At 38.5% G+C, this 23,371-nt stretch overlaps 1 protein-coding gene across 2 annotated transcripts in view; it reads left to right on the top strand.

The window, feature by feature from the left end:
- Positions 1-23,371, top strand: part of LOC311631793 (cytosolic beta-glucosidase) — a 216,206-nt gene that overhangs the window by 135,055 nt on the left and 57,780 nt on the right. For both annotated transcript variants that reach the window (XM_084902327.1, XM_084902328.1), the window contains 3 exons: positions 5,406-5,633; positions 16,521-17,317; positions 18,027-18,150. In XM_084902327.1, the coding sequence (XP_084758453.1) occupies positions 5,406-5,633; positions 16,521-17,317; positions 18,027-18,150 (1,149 nt within the window). The remainder of the gene's footprint in view (positions 1-5,405; positions 5,634-16,520; positions 17,318-18,026; positions 18,151-23,371) is intronic.

The following is a 23,371-nucleotide window of genomic DNA, read 5'->3' as shown; positions in this document are numbered from 1 at the left end:
CCATTCCATGAAGGTTGGGGAAGTCCAGGACTCTATACCTGCAGGCCACCCCAACGGACCCCGCCCATGCACGAATTCATACACTGTGCCTCTAATATATAGATAATATTCTTGCTCTGAAATATACACTTGTATCAACAGAACTCCTCCAGTTTTCTTTGATTAGTGTTACATGGTACATGTTTTTCAAACCCACTTTTAACATTTTTTTTTGAAGTGAGTTTCTTGTATGCAGTATATGGCTGAGTTTAGTTTTTTATTCAATCTGATGATCTCTTTGAATTGGGTTGTATAGACTCATTTACATTTAATGAGATTATTGGTCAAAGTTCAAGTGATATTTTACTACTTCATGTGTAATCAAAGACATTGTTTTAAACTATGTTACTAGCCTGTGATATAATTAAAGACTCTTATAACAGCTTACTTCCACTTTTCCTATCTTCGCCTTGTGCTACTGCTGCCTTGCATTTTATACTTACATATTATCAATGCTCTGCTACATTATTATTAGTTTTATTTAAACAATAAATAATCTATTAAGGAGATTTAAATAATAAACATCTTACATATTTACCCCATCTAGTTATCATTTCTGGTGCTCTTCTTTATGTAGATTCATGTTCCCATCTGATATCTCAAAATGTATTATGAGAAGGTTTGCAGGTGATGAGTTCTTTGAGCTTTTGTATGTCTGGAAAAGTATTTAGCCTTTTCTTTTGAAACACATTTTTACCAAGGTTATACTAATTGGGCAGATTTTTCCCTTTCATTATGTTAAGGATGTAACTCCCCTGTTTCCATGCTTGCATTATTTTTTGACAACAAACCTCTGTATTTTAATTTTTTCCCTCTAGACATGTCCTTTTCCTCTGGTTATTTTTGAGATTTTTCTCTTCATGACCAGTTTTGAGCAGTCTGATTAAGGTGTGCTTTGGCACATTTTACCTTCATTTGTTTTGTGCTTGAGGCTCATTGATTTTGGAGTTATGGGTTTATATTTTTCATCTCCCAATATTTTTTTTCTGTGTCCTTCCTTTCTTTTCCTTTGGAGATTCAGATTGCATGCATATGAAGCTTATTAAAAGTATCCCATGGGGGGGAAAAAGTGTCCCATTGATTACTCATCCTCTATTGTATTGATGATTTTTTTTTTTTTAATATATAGTGCTTTATTTTCAAGGGTTGCTATTGCTATATCTTCAAGTGTACTAATCTTTTCTTCAGTGATGTTTAATCTACCATTAATTCCATCTGGTACATTTTTCTTTTTAGGTTTTGTAGTTTTATCTCTTGCAGTTCCATTTTGATTTTTTTTTATTTACAAAGTCTTCCATTTATCTACTTACTTTTGTATTTGTGAGTGAGAATGGCTTATGACTTTTTTTTTTGTAGGACCATTTTTTACTTTTAGAATAAAAGACATTCTAACCATATAAAATGAGTTGAGACTTTTTTTTTTTAATTTTATTTTCTGGACTATTTAGCAAGAGTTCTGTTTACTAGTACTCAGTTGTAGAACCAATTGGCATGGCATTTTTTTTTGTGGGACATATAAACTACTGATTAATTTTTAAATAGTTTAAAAATATCTTTCAAGTGTTTTATTTTTAGTTGAGACAATTTTGATGTTTTAATTTCTAGAATTTATCATTTCCATATAATTTTCCACATTTGTTTTTCAAAGTTTTAGAAACAATACACTGTTTCATCAGTATAATCACTGTAGTTTCTGTAGCTATGTTTTCCTTTGCATTACTAATACTTTAACATTTTCTTTTTCATTTTAAAATTTTATTTTTCAGGGTTTATTATATCTTGTTAGACTTTTTAAAAAACTACCATTTGCTTTTGATAATTCTCTCTATCCTGATTTGTTTTCTATTTTATTATTTCTGATCTTATCTTATATATCTCCTACTTATGTCACATTCCGTTTTCTCTTTCTCCTCCTCTTCTTCATCCTCCTCCTCCATTTCTTCTTCTTTTTTCTTTAAAACTTTAAAGTGAGATACCCAGCCCACTAACTCTGAGGCTTGCTTCTGATCTATGTGCATTAAAGCTTTCTCTATAAATATTTAAAAATATATCACACAATATTTTAATATTTATTTTTTGCTACTTAGTTTTTAATGTTTTCTGGTGACCACGATAATGTCTTCTTTAAGTTGTTCAGATGTACCTTTCCAGATATCAGAACTTTTGGGATTTCTAAAGTTCTTTAGACATTAAACTCTCACACAGTGTATTAGATATTGTCATAGTCATTTCTCCAAACTTTGAAATTTATGGAGTCTTTATTTATGGATCAATTTGTGCTCGACTTTCATAATGGTTTTGTCTGCTTGAGAAGAATGGAGTGTATTCTTCAGTAGTGGTGTTCATTATTGTGCAGTGTCATTTATATCAATTAGATCAAGCTTGTTAATATATCTCATCCTTATTCTCTCTTTCTCAGTTACTGAGAGAGGTTTTGGTATCAAGGTTATTCTACCCACATAAAATGAGTTGATAAACTTTTTTTTTATTTTCTGGAATGATTTGTGCAAGAAGAACATTTTTTTTTTTAATGTTTGGTAAAAACTCATATGTTAAATAAAATCTCCCATGATAAGGTCGGTTTGTCAATGTTGCTTTTCAGTTTTTGTCATTTTTTTTTTTTTTAGTTTTGTCAGTTTTTGTTGCAGATATTTTGAAACTAAATTCTAGATGCATGCACATTAAAACAGTGTTATCATTATCTAAGGACTGCTTTATCTTCATTAATGCTTTATTCTTTTCAGTCCATAGCTGTTTTTTGGTGGGCAGGGATATTTTTTATATATGTTTTCATTCCCAATTTAGGTATATTTTATAGAAATATAGGTGAATTTGTAAACAGCATGTCACTGAAGTAAAATTTTTAAAAAATCTAGTATGACCATATTTCTTTTTAGTCTGGGGAGTTTATACCATTGACTTGCATTCTCATAAGTGATTAGTAGTACCTTATCCTACCAACTTTTTAGGCTTTTATTTTTCTTACCATTTATTTATGTGTGTGTGTGTGTGTGTGTGTGTGTGTGTGTGTGTGTTTCTGATTCTCTTGTTCTCTTTTTTATTTATTTTTTTCCATCTGGCATAATAGCTAAGAGTGTGGGATTTGGAAATCAAATGTTACCACTAGCCTAATTTTATAACCCCTAGGCATGTTTCATTATATGTATATGTTAAGAATACATGGATTATCATATATTTTCAAATATACAAAACATGATAAACATATTATATATTTATACTCTTTGAAATGACAGAGTGAAAACTGTTATCTTAGAGCAATTTTGTGTTTGTAGAAAAATAGAGCAGATGGTCTAGACTCTAGAGTTAGCATATAACCCATTGTCCAACTCACCCCACCATTAACCTTTTGCATTAGTGTGGAATATTTGTTGTAACTAATGAAGGAATATTGATAAATTATTAAATAAAGTTCACATTTATGGTTTTGACAAAGGTCTAATGATATGTATTCATCATTACAGTATTATATAGAATTGTTTCTTTGTTCTGAAAACATCTATACTCCACTTATTCACCTTTGTATACATTCTTTTGAATTAAAAATATATATATATAATCTTTGTTGCCTTTAGAGAGAGAGGAAGAGAGAGGGATAGAGATAAAGAAACATCTATAATGAGAATCATGGATTGGTTGCCGTCTGAATGCCCCCTACTGGGGATTGAGCCTGCTGCAACCTGTGTAAGTGCCCTGAAGGGGAATGGAACCATGACCTCCTGGCTCATAGGTCTATGCTCAACAACTGAGGCACACTGGTTGGGTATTCTTTTGTGTCTTGATTTTTTTGTTCTTTTGTTGTTCTTGAACATTATAATTTTCAGAGTAGCTTATTCCATCTGATTTTTCTATAACAAAATAGCACAGACTAGGTGGCTAATAAACAACAACGATTTATTTCTCACAGTTGGAAGTTCAAGGTCAGATTGGAAGTTCAAGGTCAGATTGCCAGCATGGCTGGGTGAGGACCTTCTCTCGCAGACAGACTTGTATCCTCAAATGGCAGAGGGAGCTGTGGAGCTCTGTTGCCTCTTTTGTAAAAGCACCAATGCTATCCCTGAGGGTTCTACTGTCATGAACTAATGACTTCCCAAAGACTTACCTCTTAACTGATCACATCAGGCACTGGGATTTCAACACATACATTTTGGGTGGGATGAAAACACTCAGACCATAGCAGGAGGTTATTATCTATTCTCTGATTCATCCATTTTCAGTGTTTATTAGTGTTTCCTCTCTATTGATAAACCTTAAATTAATTATCTGTTCTGCTGTTGATAGGGTGTAAGTTGTTTCCAGGATTTTGCTATTATAGACTATACTGCCTCAATATGTTATAGATTCTCTGCCTCATATAATTTCTCTGTGAAAATATATGAGTTTGTCTGCAGGGTGTCCACTTTGAAGGGGAATTAGGGAGTCATGGGATTTTTTAAAAAGAATTAATTCTTTATACCATAAAATGTATTCTGACTACCTCTTTAAACACAATTTCTATATGAACCTAATGAATCTAACCTAATTTTTACTTTCTGTTCCTCTGAGTTTAGTCACATCCTAACTCTCCTTTTCTCTAACTTCCACCCATCCTTACTTTGATAATCCAGCATTTCTTTTATGCTTCAGTCTTAAGTCGTTTCTGTAAGACTTCTGATTTGGGCCCACATCTGGATAAAGGCCACTCCCTGGTTACCTGGCGAAGGCCTTTGGGTTGGCTGTTTCCCAGGTGCCTATAAGCTAAATTCCCAAGGTCAGGAAGCACATCAGAGTTCAACCCCCCCCCCCCCCCCCCCGTCTCCTGTGTTCAGTATAGTGCCTCACACACAACGTCGTATGAATGAATGAATGTATGGCACCAGGTTATCCCAGCCATGGTGGGAACCAGTACCTTACCTACAAATCACAAGCTTCATTGTTAAATAACAGGAGAATAGTCTTCAAGTATAGAGGACCAAAGATAATATCTCAAGACTTGGTCATAGACATCAAGGACAGAGAGTGTCAGTCATGGCCACGGGAAATGTTCATAAGGAGATGTCTTTAACTCAGACATTTTGAGCGAGCGCCTGCCTGATTTGACCAGCCAGGAGATCCTCAGATAATGAACCATGAAATCCTGCTATGTGGCAGCACTATGCAATAATTTTTCATTTGCCACCAGTCAGCTTCAGGGATCAAGGACAGCAGAACACATAACCGGCTCGCGCATGTTATTGTAAAAGCATATTTTAAAGTTATAAATATGGTACATTGAGTTAATGAGGTATGTTCTTTTGGCGACAAATATTTACATTCCACATATGCCCGTGGATGTCAAGAGTGTAAGTGTTTCATTTTCTTTTTCTCAGGAGGCTGGGATGCAGATGGAAAAGGCCCTAGTGTCTGGGACACATTCACCCATCAGGGAGGAGAGAGAGTTTTCAAGAACCAGACTGGTGATGTAGCTTGTGGCAGCTACACTCTGTGGGAGGAAGATTTGAAATGTATCAAACAGCTTGGATTGACTCATTACCGCTTCTCTCTTTCCTGGTCACGTCTGTTACCTGATGGGACGACAGGTTTCATCAACCAGAAAGGCAAGTGTTTCTTAAAAATAGAAGGTTGCAGCTTTAATTCAAGGTTATTGCTGAAGCCTGGCATAATTAATCCAGTATGCTATTCTGCCGCATAGCTTGGAAATTGCAAGTTTTGGGAGTGATTATGGGATACATTTTTTTGAAATGGGCTTGCATTATCTTTCTCAATAATATTCTGGATTGCCTTAACAGCAGATCTTCGTTGGGAGGGATAAGGAATGGATGGGCAGAAAGAGGGTTGGAATAAATGTTTTAACTCCATAAGGTCTTACTGGAGTGTTAACCTGCAGGTGAATTTTCAGGAGTTGTGTATACATTGTTTTCAGTTGTGTTGCACAGGGAAGAATTAGGAAAAGCCCTAGAAACTCTAGGTGATTCTGAGCGTTTTGTAGGAGCTGAATTCATGGGGCTAATGAACTAGCACAAAGGTTAGCACCAAGACATCTGAAGTCTACGTACTAGGGTTATGTCACTTCCTATCAATATAAGCATATCTTGGCATCTTTTTGTGCCTCAGTTTCCCTACAAGTAGAAAGGCATACTATACTTGTTCCTACTTCAAAGAGCTGTTGGAAGATTCAATAAAATAGTCCTTACACTTGCTGGTATATCATAGAATCACTCAATAAGTGTTAGCTATTATTTGTATTATGCCTTGTAATTCAAAGGATGATGCCCTATTTCAGTGGTCTACAAACTCATCAGTCAACAGAGCCAAATATCAACAGTACAACGATTGAAATTTCTTTTGAGAGCCAAAATTTCTTTTGAGAGCCAAATTTTTTAAACTTAAACTTCTTCTAACACCACTTCTTCAAAATGGACTCACCCAGGCCATGGTATCTTGTGGAAGAACCACACTCAAGGGGCCAAACAGTCACATGTTACTTGAGAGCCACAGTTTGCTGACCATGGCCCTATTTGAAAGACTTAATTATGAGGTATTTATCACACATTTTTCTGAAAGGTAAATTTATCACATTTTACAGAGGTACACATCCAAATCCAGGTATTTTGCAAATGGTGGATCTGGAAATTAAATCTAAGGTCAGTTTACCTCCTTCCACACAACAGGGCTGGCAAATGGTGACCCGAGGGCCAAATTTGGCCTGCCACCTATTCTTGTCAATAAAGTTGTATCACAACACAGTCATGCACAATCATTACATGTTGTCTACGGCTGTTTTCCCACGCAGTGGCAGAATTGAGCAGCTGGGGCTGAAGCATTTAGGCTAGGGGCCTAAAATATTTACTCTCTGGTTCTTTACATGAAAGTTTGTGACCCCTGCACTACAACATAATGGCCTCTTAATAAAGAACCTTTATTGCTACTTTGTCTTAGAAAAGACTTTACACTATTCCTAGTGTTGGAGGGAGGTAAGGTAAGGGAGGTGTGGAAGTTGCAAAATTTAAGGAGTCTTTTAAGATGAGCAATGGCAGGCACCTGAGGGAAGGACCTGCTTGCCTCAGCACACTTCCAGCCTAGAGCCTTTACTGATAGTATGGGGTTCTGTGTGAGCAAGTGATCTGATTCCTTGTTTACATAGTAAGAACAACATCTGATAACAATTTCTAAGAGCTTTGTGCACTTGCAATGCTCATTTTATGTCAGGTGGGGTCTCTACCTTGTGACATGGAACCACAACTCATAGACTCACATGTCACCCACAGCCTTAGAGTAGCCTCTATTCAATGGGAAGAACATAAGATTAGCAGGTCCATTGCTTGATTCTAAAGATGTTAGCCCTATGACTAACTGCTGTTGTTTGAATGTCTTCTTTCTTGACATCACTAGCAAGTTTTATTTTTTTTTTATTTTGAACAAAAGTTCATTTGTTCTTCAAATGAACCCATACTTTTCTACCTTCTTAATCCATCACCTGTATCCTTTCTGTTCTCTGGCACCACCATACCCCCCAGGTCTAAAAACTAAGAGCTATCTTTCAACCTTCTCTTTGCTTTCTACATCTGGTTGGTTGTCAAATGTGACCCATGCTACTTATGTCTCTTTGACTTCTCCCCTCCTAGCCTGTGCCCTAGTTTAGGTGTTTATCATTCTCATGAAGGACTTTTTTATATACCCTTGACAAGTCTATCTACCTTCACTCTCTTTCTTTGTTTTTTAATTTTTTTATGCAAAATGCTACTACAACAATTTTCCTAAAGCTTGGCACAAGTCACTTGGTTTACATCATACCTGCTAAAAACAAACCAACCTAAACACATGTTTAGTCACCCCAAGCCTCAATGTACAGCTACACTCCTTCACAGCTTAGTCTTAACTCATCCCTGACTCATGACAAGCTGCAATTCCCCCATGGGTATGACCTATGCATTTCCACCTTTGTCAGAATTTTCTTAAGTTCTTCCTTTTGCCTGAAATGGTCTTTCCTTAACTCCCAATTATATCCCCTGAATGTCTACCCTCCTGTTAAGGCCTAACACAAATGTTTCCTCTTTTTAAAAATCTCCCCCTGTTCCTAGACAGAAGAAATCCTGTTTTATATTTTCATAGCACTTTGTAAAACTCTTCGAGTATTTCTCACATTCTTCTTTCTCTCTTAGCATTATCATATCCCCTGTTACACTGTGAACACATGAGTTGAATTCAACAGTCATGTATTAATTGTCTGTGTGTCAGTTGTGCTTGGTACTCATAACAAAGATATGACAATCCCTCAAATTGCTTATGGTATAATGGGAGATAACTCTGTCTTGTTTATCCCTGTTGACTGGGTCCAGTGCCTTGCCAGGAGGAATTCAATAATCATTTACTGACTTTAATCAAATTAGGTCAATAGCAATCATAAAAATCACTCTCAGGGCAGGAAAGGTTGCTTTTAGTGAGATGTCCTATGAGCAACTCACTGTGTTGATTGAATGCTTCTAATAGTCCTATGAGTTAGGGGGTTTTTTAACCAGAAGGTATCATGGCAACCTGGGAGTAAGTCTGAGTATAAATCTGCTAAAATGACAGGTTTCATTAGGGCTGATTCAACCCCATCTGATGTAAAAAACCCAGTATCTTTTCTCAACCCACTTACAACCTCAACGAATGACTTCTATTATTTGTGCTATAGTTGCCTTGTTGGTAAAATGAAGTAGAACATACTCCATCACTACAATGTTGTCCACTATTCTAATCCATGATTCTAGGACACATGTGTCAAACACAAGGCCCGCGGGCCAAATCCAGCCCGCCAGGCCTTGCAATGTGGCCCGCACCGCGCTGTCATCACTGCACTCCGCTGTCAGTTTATGACATTGTCAGTTTATGACTGTTCAGTAAACCATTCGGCCCGTGATTTAGGCTGGATTTTAGATTTTGGCCCCTTCTCTGATTGAGTTCGACACCCCTATTCTAGGAGTTTGGAGTTTTCACTGAGGTTCCATTTGGTTGGGAAAAAAACCTCCCAAAAACCCAAAAAACTTAAAAACAAAACAAAAACACAACCCATCAGCTTATACTATAAGTCCATAATTCCTTATCTGAAATTCTAAAATTTAAGTCTGTGAATAATGAATCCTTTTTAGTGAGTTTAGTTCTAAAACTAATTTGGCAGCAAAAGTTGCCCTAAATGGATATGAAAGATTTTTATCATTCCAGTTTTCTTCTGCTTGATGAGGATGTTTATATATTTTACTGCAGAAATATTAAGGGATACCACAGCGGTGTTAAACTTAATTTATGGTATTTCTTTTCTATAATCCAAAAAATTTGAACACATTGGCCCCCAAGATTTTCAAATAAAGAATGGTGAACATTACTAATGGCAATATATCAAGTTACTTCAAACCAACTTCAAGTGGACAGAAGTTAATGGAAAACATTGCAAACCAGTAGTCCAGGGGCAGCAGGCAGAAAAGCTGGAGGGGGGGTAGTGGTGGGACTGGAATCTCTAGGGCCACCTGAACAACGAGGGGAAGTCACTCATGCAAATCTCATGTGAGCATCACATATTCCCAGCACTGAGCTTCTTATGTCTGTCCAGCTTTTGTAAAACCATAGCTGATTAATATCACAGACTTCTCCATGAACAAGAGGGCACCGGAGGTCCTTCCAGGAGGGAGAATTTCAATAAGCAGCTGTTCACTCTTGTGCGGTGATCTGTTGAAGCAATTGGAACCATTTTAACTCAGAAAGGCCATAATTTGTTTTTTTTTTTCTGTTTAAATATTTTCTCAAGGAGCATGAAAAGAATTGGAAATTCCTTGTCACTGTTCTTTCCAAGAACCCCCCTTTGTGTGTGTGTGTGTGTGTGTGTGTGTGTGCTTGACTCCCTATTTTAAAGCTTGATTAGAAGACATTTGGAAGCTTATAAAATCCTGTGTTGCTAAATTGGAAGAATATTTTACAAAATGGAATTGTTACACAGTCTTTCTATTTCAAATGTCAAGTATTCAAGGTTTAATAAGAAGAGATTGAGCTGGTAACTGAAATCACATATTTCTGTATTTCTCAACTTTTCAAGTGCATTTTCATATCTGCCACAGTATGAGTTTTGGGTGATTAGTAAGGGACTCAAGTATTAGAAATAAAAGAAAAAGGAAGGCTTATGTAGAATTTCTTGTTCACTTTAAGATTTAAAATATGAGCACACTTAGCAGGGATGTTAACTAAATAAATTAACACCAGAAATTTTACTGATTTCTTACTCTATGTCAGGGGTCCTCAAACTTTTTAAAGTGGGGGCCAGATCACGGTCCCTCAGAGAGCTGGATGGCCGGACTATATGAACTACTAATTCCTACTGTAACACCTCGGCTGTGCTCACTGCCCAAAAAACCTGGCGGGCCGGATCAGACTCCTCTGCGGGCCGCATGTGGCCCGCGGGCCGTAGTTTGAAGACCCCTGCTCTATGTTGAGCAATATGGCAGCCCTGCTCCCCAAATTTGTTCATCTCCTAATTCTTAGAAACTGTGAATATATTCTTTTACCTGGTATAAGGGACTTTACAGATATGATTAAGGTAAGGGTCTCTTGCTGAGGAAATCATCCTGGATTATCTGGGTGCTTCCAATGTAATCACATATATCCTTATAAGAAGGAGGCAAGAAGATCAGAAAGAGAAAAGATACAAGGACTGAAACAGAGCTCAGAAAGAAGAAAGGATGTTACTGTCCTGGCTTTGAAGATGGAGGAAGGGACCATGAGCCAAGGAATAAAGGTAGCCGCTAGATGCCTGGATAGGCAAGGAAATGAATTCTCCTTGAAAGCCTCTAGTACAGATGTAGCCCTGCTGACATCTTGATTTTAGCTCAGAGAGAACCATTTTGGATATCTTATACCAGAACTGTAGGATAATACATTTGGGTTGTTTTAGGCTACTACTGGGTTTATGGTGATTTGTTATAGCAGCAGTTGGTGACTAATACAGGCAATGTGCCAAGAGAACCTATGGCAATGAAACAAATTGGTTGTGTGAGACTGGAGAGGAGTGAACTTAGAGAATTATCATATGTTTGACATGTGTAGCCACTCTATCAAAATTAATTCTGCACTAATACATTTATAGTTTGCCTAGGAGGATTCTAGTTCAATTATGTTTTATACTGAGACATCATTTTTTTTTTTTTTTCAAATTTGAGCCACACATTTTCCACAGGGAATTTTCTCAATTTCTTTGTTTGACATAATCCTGCTCCACTCCTGGCCACAGCTGACTGGATGAGGGAAAGAGTACTTTGTGACATTGGATTTGTGTAACCTCATTGAGGAAGGCCATATTGACCTATTGGCTTCTTTTTTCTCAGGGATGTTTGGAATTGAGGAGCTGAGAAGCTGAGTTGGTTGATGGTGAGCCTTGTCAGATGAGATAGCCATTTTGAAACATGGCAAATTGGGTGCATAGAGAAAACTGGCTCTGTGAGAAAGCCAGGCACATAGTCTGTGTATCCAGAAAAGCTGGGATGAGAGAGAGACCAGAATTTCTTGACACAAAGAGTTTTTTCAATTGAGTTCCATTTGCAATCATTTTCTATTATTTGGTAGATGATATCTCTTGATTATTTGAAAGAATGCTCACTGCATCCCAATACCAACCAGTTACCAGCCCCTACTGTCACCTTTATATTTGATTTAATCTGAGTGGGTTGCATTTTTCTTATATCCAAAAGCTCTTTAACTCAAATATGCTTCATATTTCCAATGGTCAAATTAAAATAAATAGTCTTAATTAAGACAGAGAAGATGGTAGTAATAATATAAGAAGACCGTGAAAGTGTCAATAATTAAAATAGCCAATCCTTTTCTAATATCCAGATGCAGTGTAGAGTCCAAGTGACAGCTAAGATTTCAAGATCCCTAGATTGGTAACAGATGATCATTTATAATATGCATTTATGCATAGAATTCTATCAGTCTGTTAAATCTAAAGAACACTTTGATTTTTCCCCCCCCTATTTTGTTACTCACTACACGCACGAGGTGGCACTCTTACTATTCCTCTTTATAGATGAAGAAACTTGGGTGTTGAGAGGCCAGATGCTTTGTCCATGACCCTTTGACTGAATTGTCTGACTCCGAAGCTCTAATCTTAAAAACCTCCCTCCACTGCATCATGGGAAATTTTCATTGCAACACCAAATAAACCCTACAGACCAGAAATAAAATGCTCCATTCTAGGACGTTAAGGATTAATTATGAAGTCCTTTGTTACTCAGCCATGCTGATATGTGAGAAAAAAATTTAAGTATATTTTTAATCTTTAATTCAATTGAGAATTATGCTGTTTTAATTGCATTGATTGCTATCATTAATGACTGTGCCATATCTAATGATGCTTACAGGAGATAAATCATTGATTCATACAAAAAAGATAAACAATATCTGACTCAAATCACCAAAGTAGGTGATTGGTAAGGCTAGAAAAACAGAATCCCTACATTTCTGGTTCTAAAACATTAGTAAATGGGAGAAATGGAATGTCGCTGTGGGAAGGTCTTTGCAGTGAGACAAATGGGTTTAAATGTTGGCTGTGCCATAAGACAACATGGGCTCTTTAAGTCCAGTTCTCACTCTCTCAGAATCTCAGTTTTCCATTATGTTCATTAAAGATAAAAATACCCACCTCTTTTTTTAAAATATATTTTATTGATTTTTTACAGAGAGGAAGGGAGAGAGATAGAGAGCTAGAAACGTCAATGAGAGAGAAACATCGACCAGCTGCCTCTTGCACAACCCCTACCGGGCATGTGCCTGCAACGAACGTACATGCCCCTGACCGGAATTGAACCTGGGACCTTTCAGTCTACAGACCGACGTTCTACCACTGAGCTAAACCGGTTTCGGCAAAATACCCACCTCTTGGACTTATGTATGAATGCAATAAATAAAAGTTGGTATCTTTATGTGCAAAGGCAATGGGAGGAATTGGCTCTGTGAACCTTAACACAACCAGTTCCAAGATGATTCCATTATACCATCTTCAGAGATCCCATTTTACAAATGAGGATGTGTGAGTTTACAGAGGTCAAGAGATAGGATGACGGAAGGCGCTTTCATTGAGAGAGAAAACAAAAATTTTATAAATTTTGGTGAGTGTATTAGTTTTATTGATGCTGTAACAAACTACCACAAAATTAGCTGCATACAGCAACACACATGTATTACCTTAGAATTCTGTCAATCAGAATTCTGACAGGTCTGGCCAAGCTGCATACAGGGCTATGCTTTTTTCTTATTGCTTTTCTTTTTCTTTTTTTTTTCTTTCTTTTTTCCCCCTGAAGGATCCAGTCTTGTTCTTGGCTTTTTCAAGTTGACAGGAGAATTCAGTTTCTTGTGGCTGCAAGTCTTTATTTCCTGATGGTTGTCAGCTGAACACCATTTTCAGCTTCCAGGGTCCACCTTCCTTTCTTGGTTCATGGCTCCCTTTCTCCATCTTCAAAGTCAGCAATAATGGGTGGAGCCCATCATCTCATGCTGTCAGCTTTTCTGTTACATCTTTCTGACACACCATTCTGCCATCCACTCCCACTTCTCATGACTCCTGTGGTTATATTGGGCCTACATGAACAATCTAGACTCTAGAGAATCTAGATTCTAGAGAAATCATTCCACCTCAGGATTCTTAACCTTAATCACATCAGCCAAGTCCCTTTTGCTATGTACCAGTAAAGTAATCCATTCATATGATCCATGGGCACCTTGAGGTGGGGTGGGGGGCTTATTCTGGCTACTGAGTGAGTAATGGCATTCAAGTGGGTCTTCCAAGTATGGATTTGTTATACATGATTCACATTATGTTCCAGTTTGCAAGATAAGTGAGCCATTGTTTGAAATATCCACTTTTATAAACAGGCAGATAGCACATGACCTCGCATAATTTGGCTTCTGCTTACCTCTCACCTGATACCTCCTCTGCTGAGCTATATGCTCTCCTCAGATAATGCTAAAAGAATAAATATGGAAACGACAATGACAGGCCATATTTGAGGATGAAACTCAGGTCCACTACGAAGCCAGGGAAGGCAAACTGGAGACTCTGCAGCAGTCACCTGGAAAAGTCAGAACTTGGTCAACAACTGCCAGCTTCTTTGTTTTAGTCTCCCCTGACTCCTGCTTCCAACTCAGAATCAAGCAGAGAGAGCCAAATATGTTCCCCAAACCAAGTGTTTAAGATGCCCCACTTCTGCCCTGTGCCAACAACCTCTAATCTGCATATACATAAAGGTCCCCTTTTATCACTGTAAAACTTTCCCTCCTCCATGAAAGCCTTTGAGTCTCTATCAAGTGCTAGTGCTGATGGCTGACTCCCTTGCTCTGTTCACATTTGGGTTTGTTGTTGTTGTTGTTCGGTTGTGTGTATGTGTGTTATTTCCATAACTCCTTTGTTTTTTTGACATTTGCTTTCCCCTTTTCTCTTCTTGGATCACTCTATTTTTTTTTTCCCTTCTGGGTGACTTCCATTTATCCTTTGAGTATCAACTTAGATGTCACTAATTAATAATAATTTTAATGATAATAATAATAATAATAATAATTAAGATGATAGGTAACCTATACTAAGCCTTTATCTTATGCCAACAACAGTGGTAAACATGTTCACATTTTCAACTCTTTAAACTCACATAGCAATTATTTTTTATTTATTTATTTTTCTTTATATATATTTTATTGATTTTCCACACAGAGTCAGGAAGAGGGATAGAGAGCTAGAAATGTCGATGAGAGAGAAACATCGACCAGCCACCTCTGGAACACCCCCTACCAGGGATGTGCCCACAACTAATGTACATGCCCTTTACCGGAATCGAACCTGGGACCCTTCAGTCTGCAGACTGACACTCTATCCACTGAGCCAAACCGGTTTTGGCTCACATAGCAATTATTTAACTGGGTTTCTATTATTGTTCACATTTGACAGGAAGGGAAAGATAGTTCAGAAAGATGAAGTCACTTGCCAAGGTCACTGAGATAGTGCAGGAGTTGACATAGAATTTAGGCATCATGGTTGCCTTTTGAAATTGTTACACTACATTGCTTTTATAATAAAGTTTCAAATGCTCTCAGTTTGCAATGGGTCTTATTTATCACAGGCTTAAATAGTATTCTGTACTTCTTTTTTTTAATTTATGAAGGTGTTACATATGTGTCCTTATTTAACTGGTAATACTGTATTGTAATTGTTTATGAATTTATCTAGAGTTCCTACTAAATTGTAAGCTCCCTGAGGACAAGGGCAGTGTTTCACCTTACATCTGTGTTTAAGTCTGGTGTAGAGTAGCTTCTCTATAAATGTGCATTTAAGAAATGCATAAATTAATGATTGACTGAAAGAAACACATACAAATGTCTATCTTATTACCTTTTTTGAATAATTGGAGGATACTGTGTTAAAGGAAAGGGAAAGAGACCCTATTTCTAGATAAACTTTTAATATAACACAATTCTAATATGAAATTATAATTATTGGCCAGGAAACAACCTTTCCAAAGCAAAGATAGCTTATCTCTTCTCAGTGTAGGCTACTGCCATACTCTTATACTAAAATCACACAAAGTACTATCATCAGCCTCTCATCATATAGTCTTTTCAAGTTAAGAGTTATCATCACTTTGGGCCTGACATCATGTTGGCATTGGTTTCTGAGCATCTCTGACTTAATAACACCTCTGAGCTCTGCCACAATCCTGCAAGCTCACTCATATCACATACCACACTGGAGATTCAGCAGAGAGCCAGAGCCAGGGGTGGTGTGTATTCCCAAGGATATGCCAGAATTTTAGAGCAGACACCGCAACCTAGTATTCCTTAAGGTCCTAAATGCCCTGTACCCCACATTCTGGGACAGGTGCTGAGCCCTTGTTCATGTACAGTGAGCTTTTCTTCTTAGACTTTTGAGACTAATGGTTCCAGAGAAGCACTAAGTCGGTTATCTGGTTTAATTCTTTTACTTCATATTGATTACTATTGAGATTTACTCATTCACTCAAATATTTATTGAGTATATCTACCAAATTTCCAATATTATGCCAAGATTTGGAGAATCCAGAGGTAAAATAGACTTAGTTTTTTCTAACAGGGGATTTGTATTCTAGTACAGTTAAAAGGCAAATCTTGCATATAAAAAATAAACAACTTAAGTCTGTAGCAATAATACAAAGTTATGTGATAGCAACTTGACCAAATGCATCCCATTCAGAACACACATCTTCTACAATTATGTCACCCCATCACTCTCCCACTCACTGACCGGCCAGGCCAGTCTTCCTTGAAATTCTTCCAGATTCCTCTCAGCCTTTAAATGATTATGTGTAGGAAGTGATAGACCTTATTTTGAACAAAAATATTTAGGAAATTATTTCCGATCATCTCTCTTTTAAAAGTTATTGCCAACATACTAAAAATAAATTTTATTCTTACATATCTTCTTTTTTTCTCCCTAGGAATTGACTATTACAACAAGATGATTGATGATTTGTTAGCAAATCGGATTACACCCATAGTGACTCTCTTCCACTTTGATTTGCCGCAGACATTAGAAGACCAGGGAGGTTGGTTGTCAGACACAATCATTGAATCTTTTGATGAATATGCCCGGTTTTGCTTCAAGATGTTTGGGGATCGAGTCAAGCAGTGGATCACCATAAATGAGCCTAATATGTATGCCCTGCTGGCATATGATTTGGGTGCATTTCCTCCTGGTGTACCTCACCTGGGAACTGGAGGCTATCAGGCAGCTCATAATTTGATTAAGGCCCATGCCAGAGCCTGGCACAGCTATGATTCCTTATTCCGAAAGGAGCAGAAGGGTCTGGTGTCCCTAGCATTGTTCTGTGGCTGGGTGGAACCCGCAGATCCCAACTCAGAGTCTGACCAGGAAGCTGCTAAAAGAGCCTTGGCTTTCCACTTGGATTTCTTTGCGAAACCCATTTTTATTGATGGTGATTATCCAGAAGTTGTCAAGTACCAGATCACCTCCATGAGTAAAAGGCAAGGCTATCCATCATCCAGGCTTCCAGAATTTACCGAAGAAGAGAAGAGGATGATCAAAGGCACAGCTGATTTTTTTGCTGTGCAGTATTATTCAAGTCGCCTAGTCAAGTACCGGGAGAACGATAAAGGAGAACTGGGTGTTCTCCAGGATGTGGAGTTGGACATTTTTCCAGACCCAGCTTGGATACATGTGGATTGGGTCTATGTGGTGCCATGGGGAATACGAAAACTACTAAAATACATTAAGGTAAATGCATATTTGCGTTCATGTACATAAGTGAAGATGGGAAGTAAGGCGTCTATGTGCATACAAACCTGAAAAAGAATGATTGTAGGCAATAGCATATACCCTTGTTGGCCTGAAAAGAGAAGATTAGGAAATAAACTGGTGAGGGGTAACTAGGCTTCAAAATCATTGTCAAAGTTAGGACTCTCTGCTAAGTCATCCATGGCCATAGGAATAGCTTGGCTATTGTTTTCAGGCTGGTGTCCTGGCTGTCATTATTAAAAGGCTTTCTAAGCGTTGAAATATCTGGGTCCTTTTTGCGTCTCTGTTTTGCTGGATGGCATCCAAGTAGCTGAAATTAAAATGTCAAGTTATCAGTTTTCCGGGCCCCTTCCCCGTGTAGGGGGGATAGAGAGTGTAGCTGTTGGTGGGACCAAAGGGTTAAGGAGCAGTGACAGTCAGCAGATGCTGATGGCAGAAAGATATTTCTGTCTTCCCATTATAACAGGAGTCATTTGACTGTCTTCATGCACATTTGCACAGTTTTGCTTTCCCATTGTTAGTCATAAAAGATCAGTGCGTGGAAAATTAAGTTAATAGGGTCAGTGCAATTTGCTGAAAACTAGTTTGGGGCTGGAGCTTGGAGAAGATAGAGGATAATGCACCTGACTTTATGAGCCATTTTTTTCCTACATCTGTTTGGAATAAAACTTCTGCTCTCTTGTTCCAGGATACGTATAATAACCCTGTAATTTACATCACCGAGAATGGGTTTCCCCAGGGTGACCTCACATCTCTTGATGACACTCAACGCTGGGAGTATTTCAGACAGACATTTCAAGAAATGTTCAAAGGTACCATTTGAAATGATGAAAGATCAATTGTGCAAACTTATGTGCCTATTTGCATTCAGCAAAGACCAATGATGTTGAAAGCTGAAATTCATGTAAATCAGTGGAAAGCCGTGTAATTAAGAGAGAGGAGAGAAAGTATTTAGGAAAGAGTAGGGTGAGGATTTTGGCCTAGTTTCAACCTCCTAAAATTTAATCAAGTAAAAAGCGACTGTCTTCAGCATTTTGTGACTCCTGGGTGAAGGTGACATGAATAGGAGGAGTGGTGGCAGTTGGAAGAGAACATTAGTTATTACAAAAAGATTAGCATTGACCAACTAGAGCATGCTTATTTGCATATTTTAATATCCTACCTACCAAGAAATGAACTGATGGAATTTTTAAAGCAAAAAAAATTAAGCATTTGTCTAATACATTTTAAAGTGGCAGGAGACTTTAACCAACATGTTTCATTTAAGCTATAACATATTAGCCCAGTTAGGAACATTTTTCGTTGTTGTTCTATAGATTTTGTAAAAATTATTTCTAGACAATATTATTTATTATTCTGGTAACTTCTTTCCCTCATGGAATTCTTTTCATATTTGAAAACAAATGTGAAATAGTAATCTTTAACTGATAACACACATTTCTAAAACTGTGACCCTACCCCCTTTTGGCTACCATTTGGAACACTATTGCTTTATAAATTTAATTTCTCTCTCCTATAGAGGAATCGTATCATAGCAACAAAATCCAATGCAAGATGAGATTTTCAATATCCTTTTTTTTTTTTTTTAGCATGTTAGGCATTACTTCTCTATCATCATTTTATTTGAAAAGTCCTAAATTTATTCTTTCAAAAATTAATTAGTAATATACTGGAAGAAGCCAGAAGTTAATTCTGGAAAGTAACACTAACTGCTTTCTTTCTAAAACCTAAAATATGTTGACTTGATTCCTCACTCAGGCCTGGACTTTATTGGCAGAGTGCAATTGAATTTCTCCACTTTAACCCAAGCAATCTAATCTATTTGTCTTACACAGAAAACATATTCTTCCTCTAGGTGGGAGTTCACATTCTGATCAGAAAGGGGAATCTCTCTTTTTTTTTTCTTCCCAATTTTCCCTGTAAATGGGCCCATTTATACCTAATTCATTGATGATCCCAGCTTTATCCTGAGAGACAAGTAAGCTAGTTACTACCAGGAAGATTTAGGGGTGATGCAGGGGCCACAAATGACTTGTCCAAAATGGTTCTGTGTGTTTTGGGGAAAGAGGGAAAAATAGGAATTGGCGGTTTTCATCTTTAGCTTACATGTTTAGTGCTAAGCATGTAAGGTCCTTCATTGGTCTTTTAAATAGTTTTGGGTACTTTACACAGTACCTGAGATCTTTAGTGATAAAATATCAGTGATGGACCCCCGAAATTAAAACAACTGAAAACCAAAAATAATTGAAAATTGAAAGCAGGGGTGGAAAATGTGAGTTGGGTTTCTGAAGGACAGGAGAATGGAATAGGGTTAGGGAACAAACTCCTGCTTTCAACTTGTTGATTTTATATTTTGTTTAAATTGATGGACAAAATACTGTGCACTTAAAAGTTTGATTTTTCAGAGCATCTATATCCTCCTCTGATTTTTAACATTAGATAATCTATATTCATTATAATTAACACATAATGCTGTATTCATCTGGCTTTATAAAAATATCACTTTCATAAAGTGCGGAATTCTAAATATTGACAATAAACTCATAGATATGTGTAGTTATTCTGGACTGGGTATAGTAATAGCTATTTTTCATATATTGTTGCAGTGGACACCAATTATTTCATCTGTCATGAAACTTTCTTGTAACTAATCCTATTTCTTCTATGAAATACTTACCTTCCCCATCCTCAGGCTTACCCATAGGGACAGCCATCTATACTAATAAGAGAGAAATATGGTAATTGATCATCACTCTGTGATGCCCACAGCCAATCAGAAGGGAATATGCAAATTAGTGGGACAAAGATGGTAGCAACCACAGAGCCAGCTGGAGCATATGGAAGGCTTGGGTCACCCAGGCCAGCCTACAAGGGAAGGGCCTGCAAACAGCTATCAGCTCCTCACCCAGGCTGGCCAGGCACCCCATTGGGGACCCCCACCCTGAAGAAGATGTGGCTAGCCTGAAACTGCCCCAGCCTCTCACTCAGGCCAGCACCATCCCCAGTGGGGACCCCCCCACCCCAACGGGGGGGCATGGCCTGCCTGAAAACCACCACAGGCCCCTCATCCAGGTTGCTCCGCCCCCCAAGGGAACCCCCACCCTGATCTGGGACACCCTTTAAGGCAAATCAGCTGGCCTCCACCTGTGCACCAGGCCTCTATCTATACTAATAAAAAGGTAATATGCTAATTAGACTAGGAGACCTTCCAGGAGACCAATGGATGTTCTTCCGGACAAAGCCATGGTGGTGAGGCCGAAGTAGAGGCAATTAGGGGCCAAGAAGGGAAGGCAGTTTTGGGTAATCAGGCCAGGATGGGATGGCGGTTGTGGGTGATCAGGCCAGTGGGGAGGGGTTGTTGGGGGTGATCAGGCTGGCAGAGGGCAGTTGGGGGTGAGCAGGGCATCGGGAGGGGGGGCAGTTGGGGGCAAACAGGCTGTCAGGAGGACAGTTAGGGGCGAGCAGGCCAGAAGGCAGAGTGGTTAGGGGCAATCAGGCAGGTGAGTGGTTAGGTGCCAGCAACCTGGATTACAAGAGCGATGTCCAACTGTTAATCAGCAGTCAGACATCCCCTAAGGGGTCCCAGATTGGAGAGGGTGCAGGCTAGTCTGAGGGATACCCCCCATGCACGATTATTGTACACTGGGTTACTAGTGTAAGTAGAATAAAATACTGCTCCTTGCCAACAGATAATTGATTGGTCTAGATATAGGCATGAGCTGGGCCAATCCCATTTCTTCCCTTGGACCAATCAGTTTCCTTGTTTCGTAGCTTGAGTTGGTGGGGGATATAAAATTGGTGGCCATGCCCTGCCTCTTCAGCTATGAGCAATGAGAAGTGGTGCCTCAAGGGAAGTGGCTACAGAAAATGAAGAGAAATTCCAGATGGCACTTGGGCCTCTAGTTCCAGTGTTTCCTCAACCCAGCTGTGTACATATTCTTGAGATATATTACTTTTACTTTTAATTAAGTGCTCTTTCTGCTTCACCTGATTCTGATTGGGTTTCTATTACTTGGAACAAAATGAGTCTTAATTGACTCAATCTCATTTGCTTTCCAAAAGTTATGTGAGGTCACTGCTCCTACTTTGCAGATGAGAAAACTGAGTTTCAAAGAGGCTAAACCATTAGATCAAGATCACAAATTTACTAGGTAATATTTGCTAGACCAAGGTAGGATGTGTGCATTATTAGTAATAGTACTGCTACTATTTAGGTGTTTGATAAGGTCTGCTTTCTGACTCAGAGAGCTTGTTGTCCCACCACACAGAACCTTTTGCTCACCTTTGGCTTTCTTTGCTGACATGTTTTCTTTGAGAGTGCTTCATGCTGCCTCGACTTGAGCTGTTAGGTCCTGTGACCTTGGACAGAGCTCAGACATCCCCTATCCTGCCTGCTATCACAGGAGTAGAGCTGTGCTTACTAATCGAATTCCAGAGATTCCTCGGAGGTAGCACTGATGATCTTGATTGCTGAGTACTTTCTTAGCAAAAAGCACACCATCAGCAATTCAAAATAATAACAGGCCAATGAAGACATTCATGGGAATTGCTGCAGGTGAGAAGCCACCAGAACTCAGGGAGTCAGATGGATGATGTCTTTGTGATTTCCATGAACAAATCCTTCTCTTCAACATCACGCATATGGGCAGGCACATAACGACACTATAGTTGGATCAATGGCATCCGCTTAGAGGCCTCACTGATCTCTTCAGGTGAAATCCCCAGCAGTTAATTGGGGAGTAAAAAGGAAGATAATGCTTCTGTCTCCTGTTGGGAAAAGAAAAGAGTAGAATGTCATCTTATGGAGGGGAGGAAAGGAAGTCAGCTAATGTCTTTTTAATTGTTACATTATTTAAATGCCTTTAAATAGGCTGTGTTTTAATTAGTGTAGATATAGATAAAAGCAAAGCAACACAGTGAAGACACCAAAAACTTGAAATAACACACAACTAGGCTTGCATTTCCATCTCTGCTAAATATTCAGTGAGAGGCATTAGGCAAATTGTTCACCCTCCCAAACTCTTACTCAGTTCGTCTGTAAAAACAGGATAACACTTTCCCTGGTGTGGTCGTTGTAAAGACTTCATTTAATGAGCTATTGTGGAACCTCCCCCTAGCAATTGCCTGACACATTGTAGGCCCTCTACCAATGGTAATAATTATTTTTATAAAATGTGTACTCTTAAGAATATATTTATCACCTCGTTATTTTAAAAATGTCATTCTAAGACTTTTTTTTTTTTACTCTCCCCACCACCAAGTCTCTAAAAGTGATAGCAGAATATTCCCTCTTGTCGACATGTTTCTCTGTCATTCTTTCGGGGGAAGCTCTGAGTGAGTGTTGTAACATTGACAGTTGAATCCTGTGGAGGAGAAAGCAGCAAACACCTTCCTTCCTTCATTATTTCCATCAGAGAGGTCGCCAGATTAGGTGAAAACCCCATCACTGGCAGCAGAAACAACTGTCAGGCAACTGGGTAGCTGGATGGCTCTGACATGTGAGTTTCTGTGGAAGTCCGGGAAGCCGTGTTCTTAGAGAGTTTAAGTTTTCTCACATCATAGGAATCTTCATTCTGTCCTTAATGTACACCAGTCTTTGCTCGGCTAGAGCAAGCAGCAGGTGTAAGTTCATATGTATACACATGCAAATGGATACCTCACTCATCTGCGTGTTATGGTGAGGCAAGAAGTGGGTGAAGGTTATTCCCAATGGGCAACACTCTGGCAAGACCAAATTCTCCCCAAGAGGATTCAAGCCTGTGTTCAGCCTGGCCTCACACCTACCCAGCAGGCGCCTACTTTTCTCTTGGCTCATGATCTTTCCTCGCCTTGGAATGCCAGTCTCTGCCTTCTGCCTGGCCCAATCCTGGTGTTTGGAATACATGAACTTGGTTCTTCAAGTCAGGCAAGATGTGGGTTTAGAACCTGTTTTGCCTCTTACAAGCTCAATACTTTTGGCAAAATTCTTTACCAGACAACACTTCAGCCATCTAATCTTTAAAATGGGCATAAGAAAGCCATTTACCTTCTAAA

This window comes from Pipistrellus hanaki (genome assembly GCF_964339955.1).
Source record: "Pipistrellus hanaki genome assembly, chromosome: 1".
In the NCBI taxonomy this organism is placed as follows: Eukaryota; Metazoa; Chordata; class Mammalia; order Chiroptera; family Vespertilionidae; genus Pipistrellus; species Pipistrellus hanaki.
Note: the sequence above shows the minus strand (reverse complement) of the source record. Positions and strands in the feature narration are given on the sequence as shown.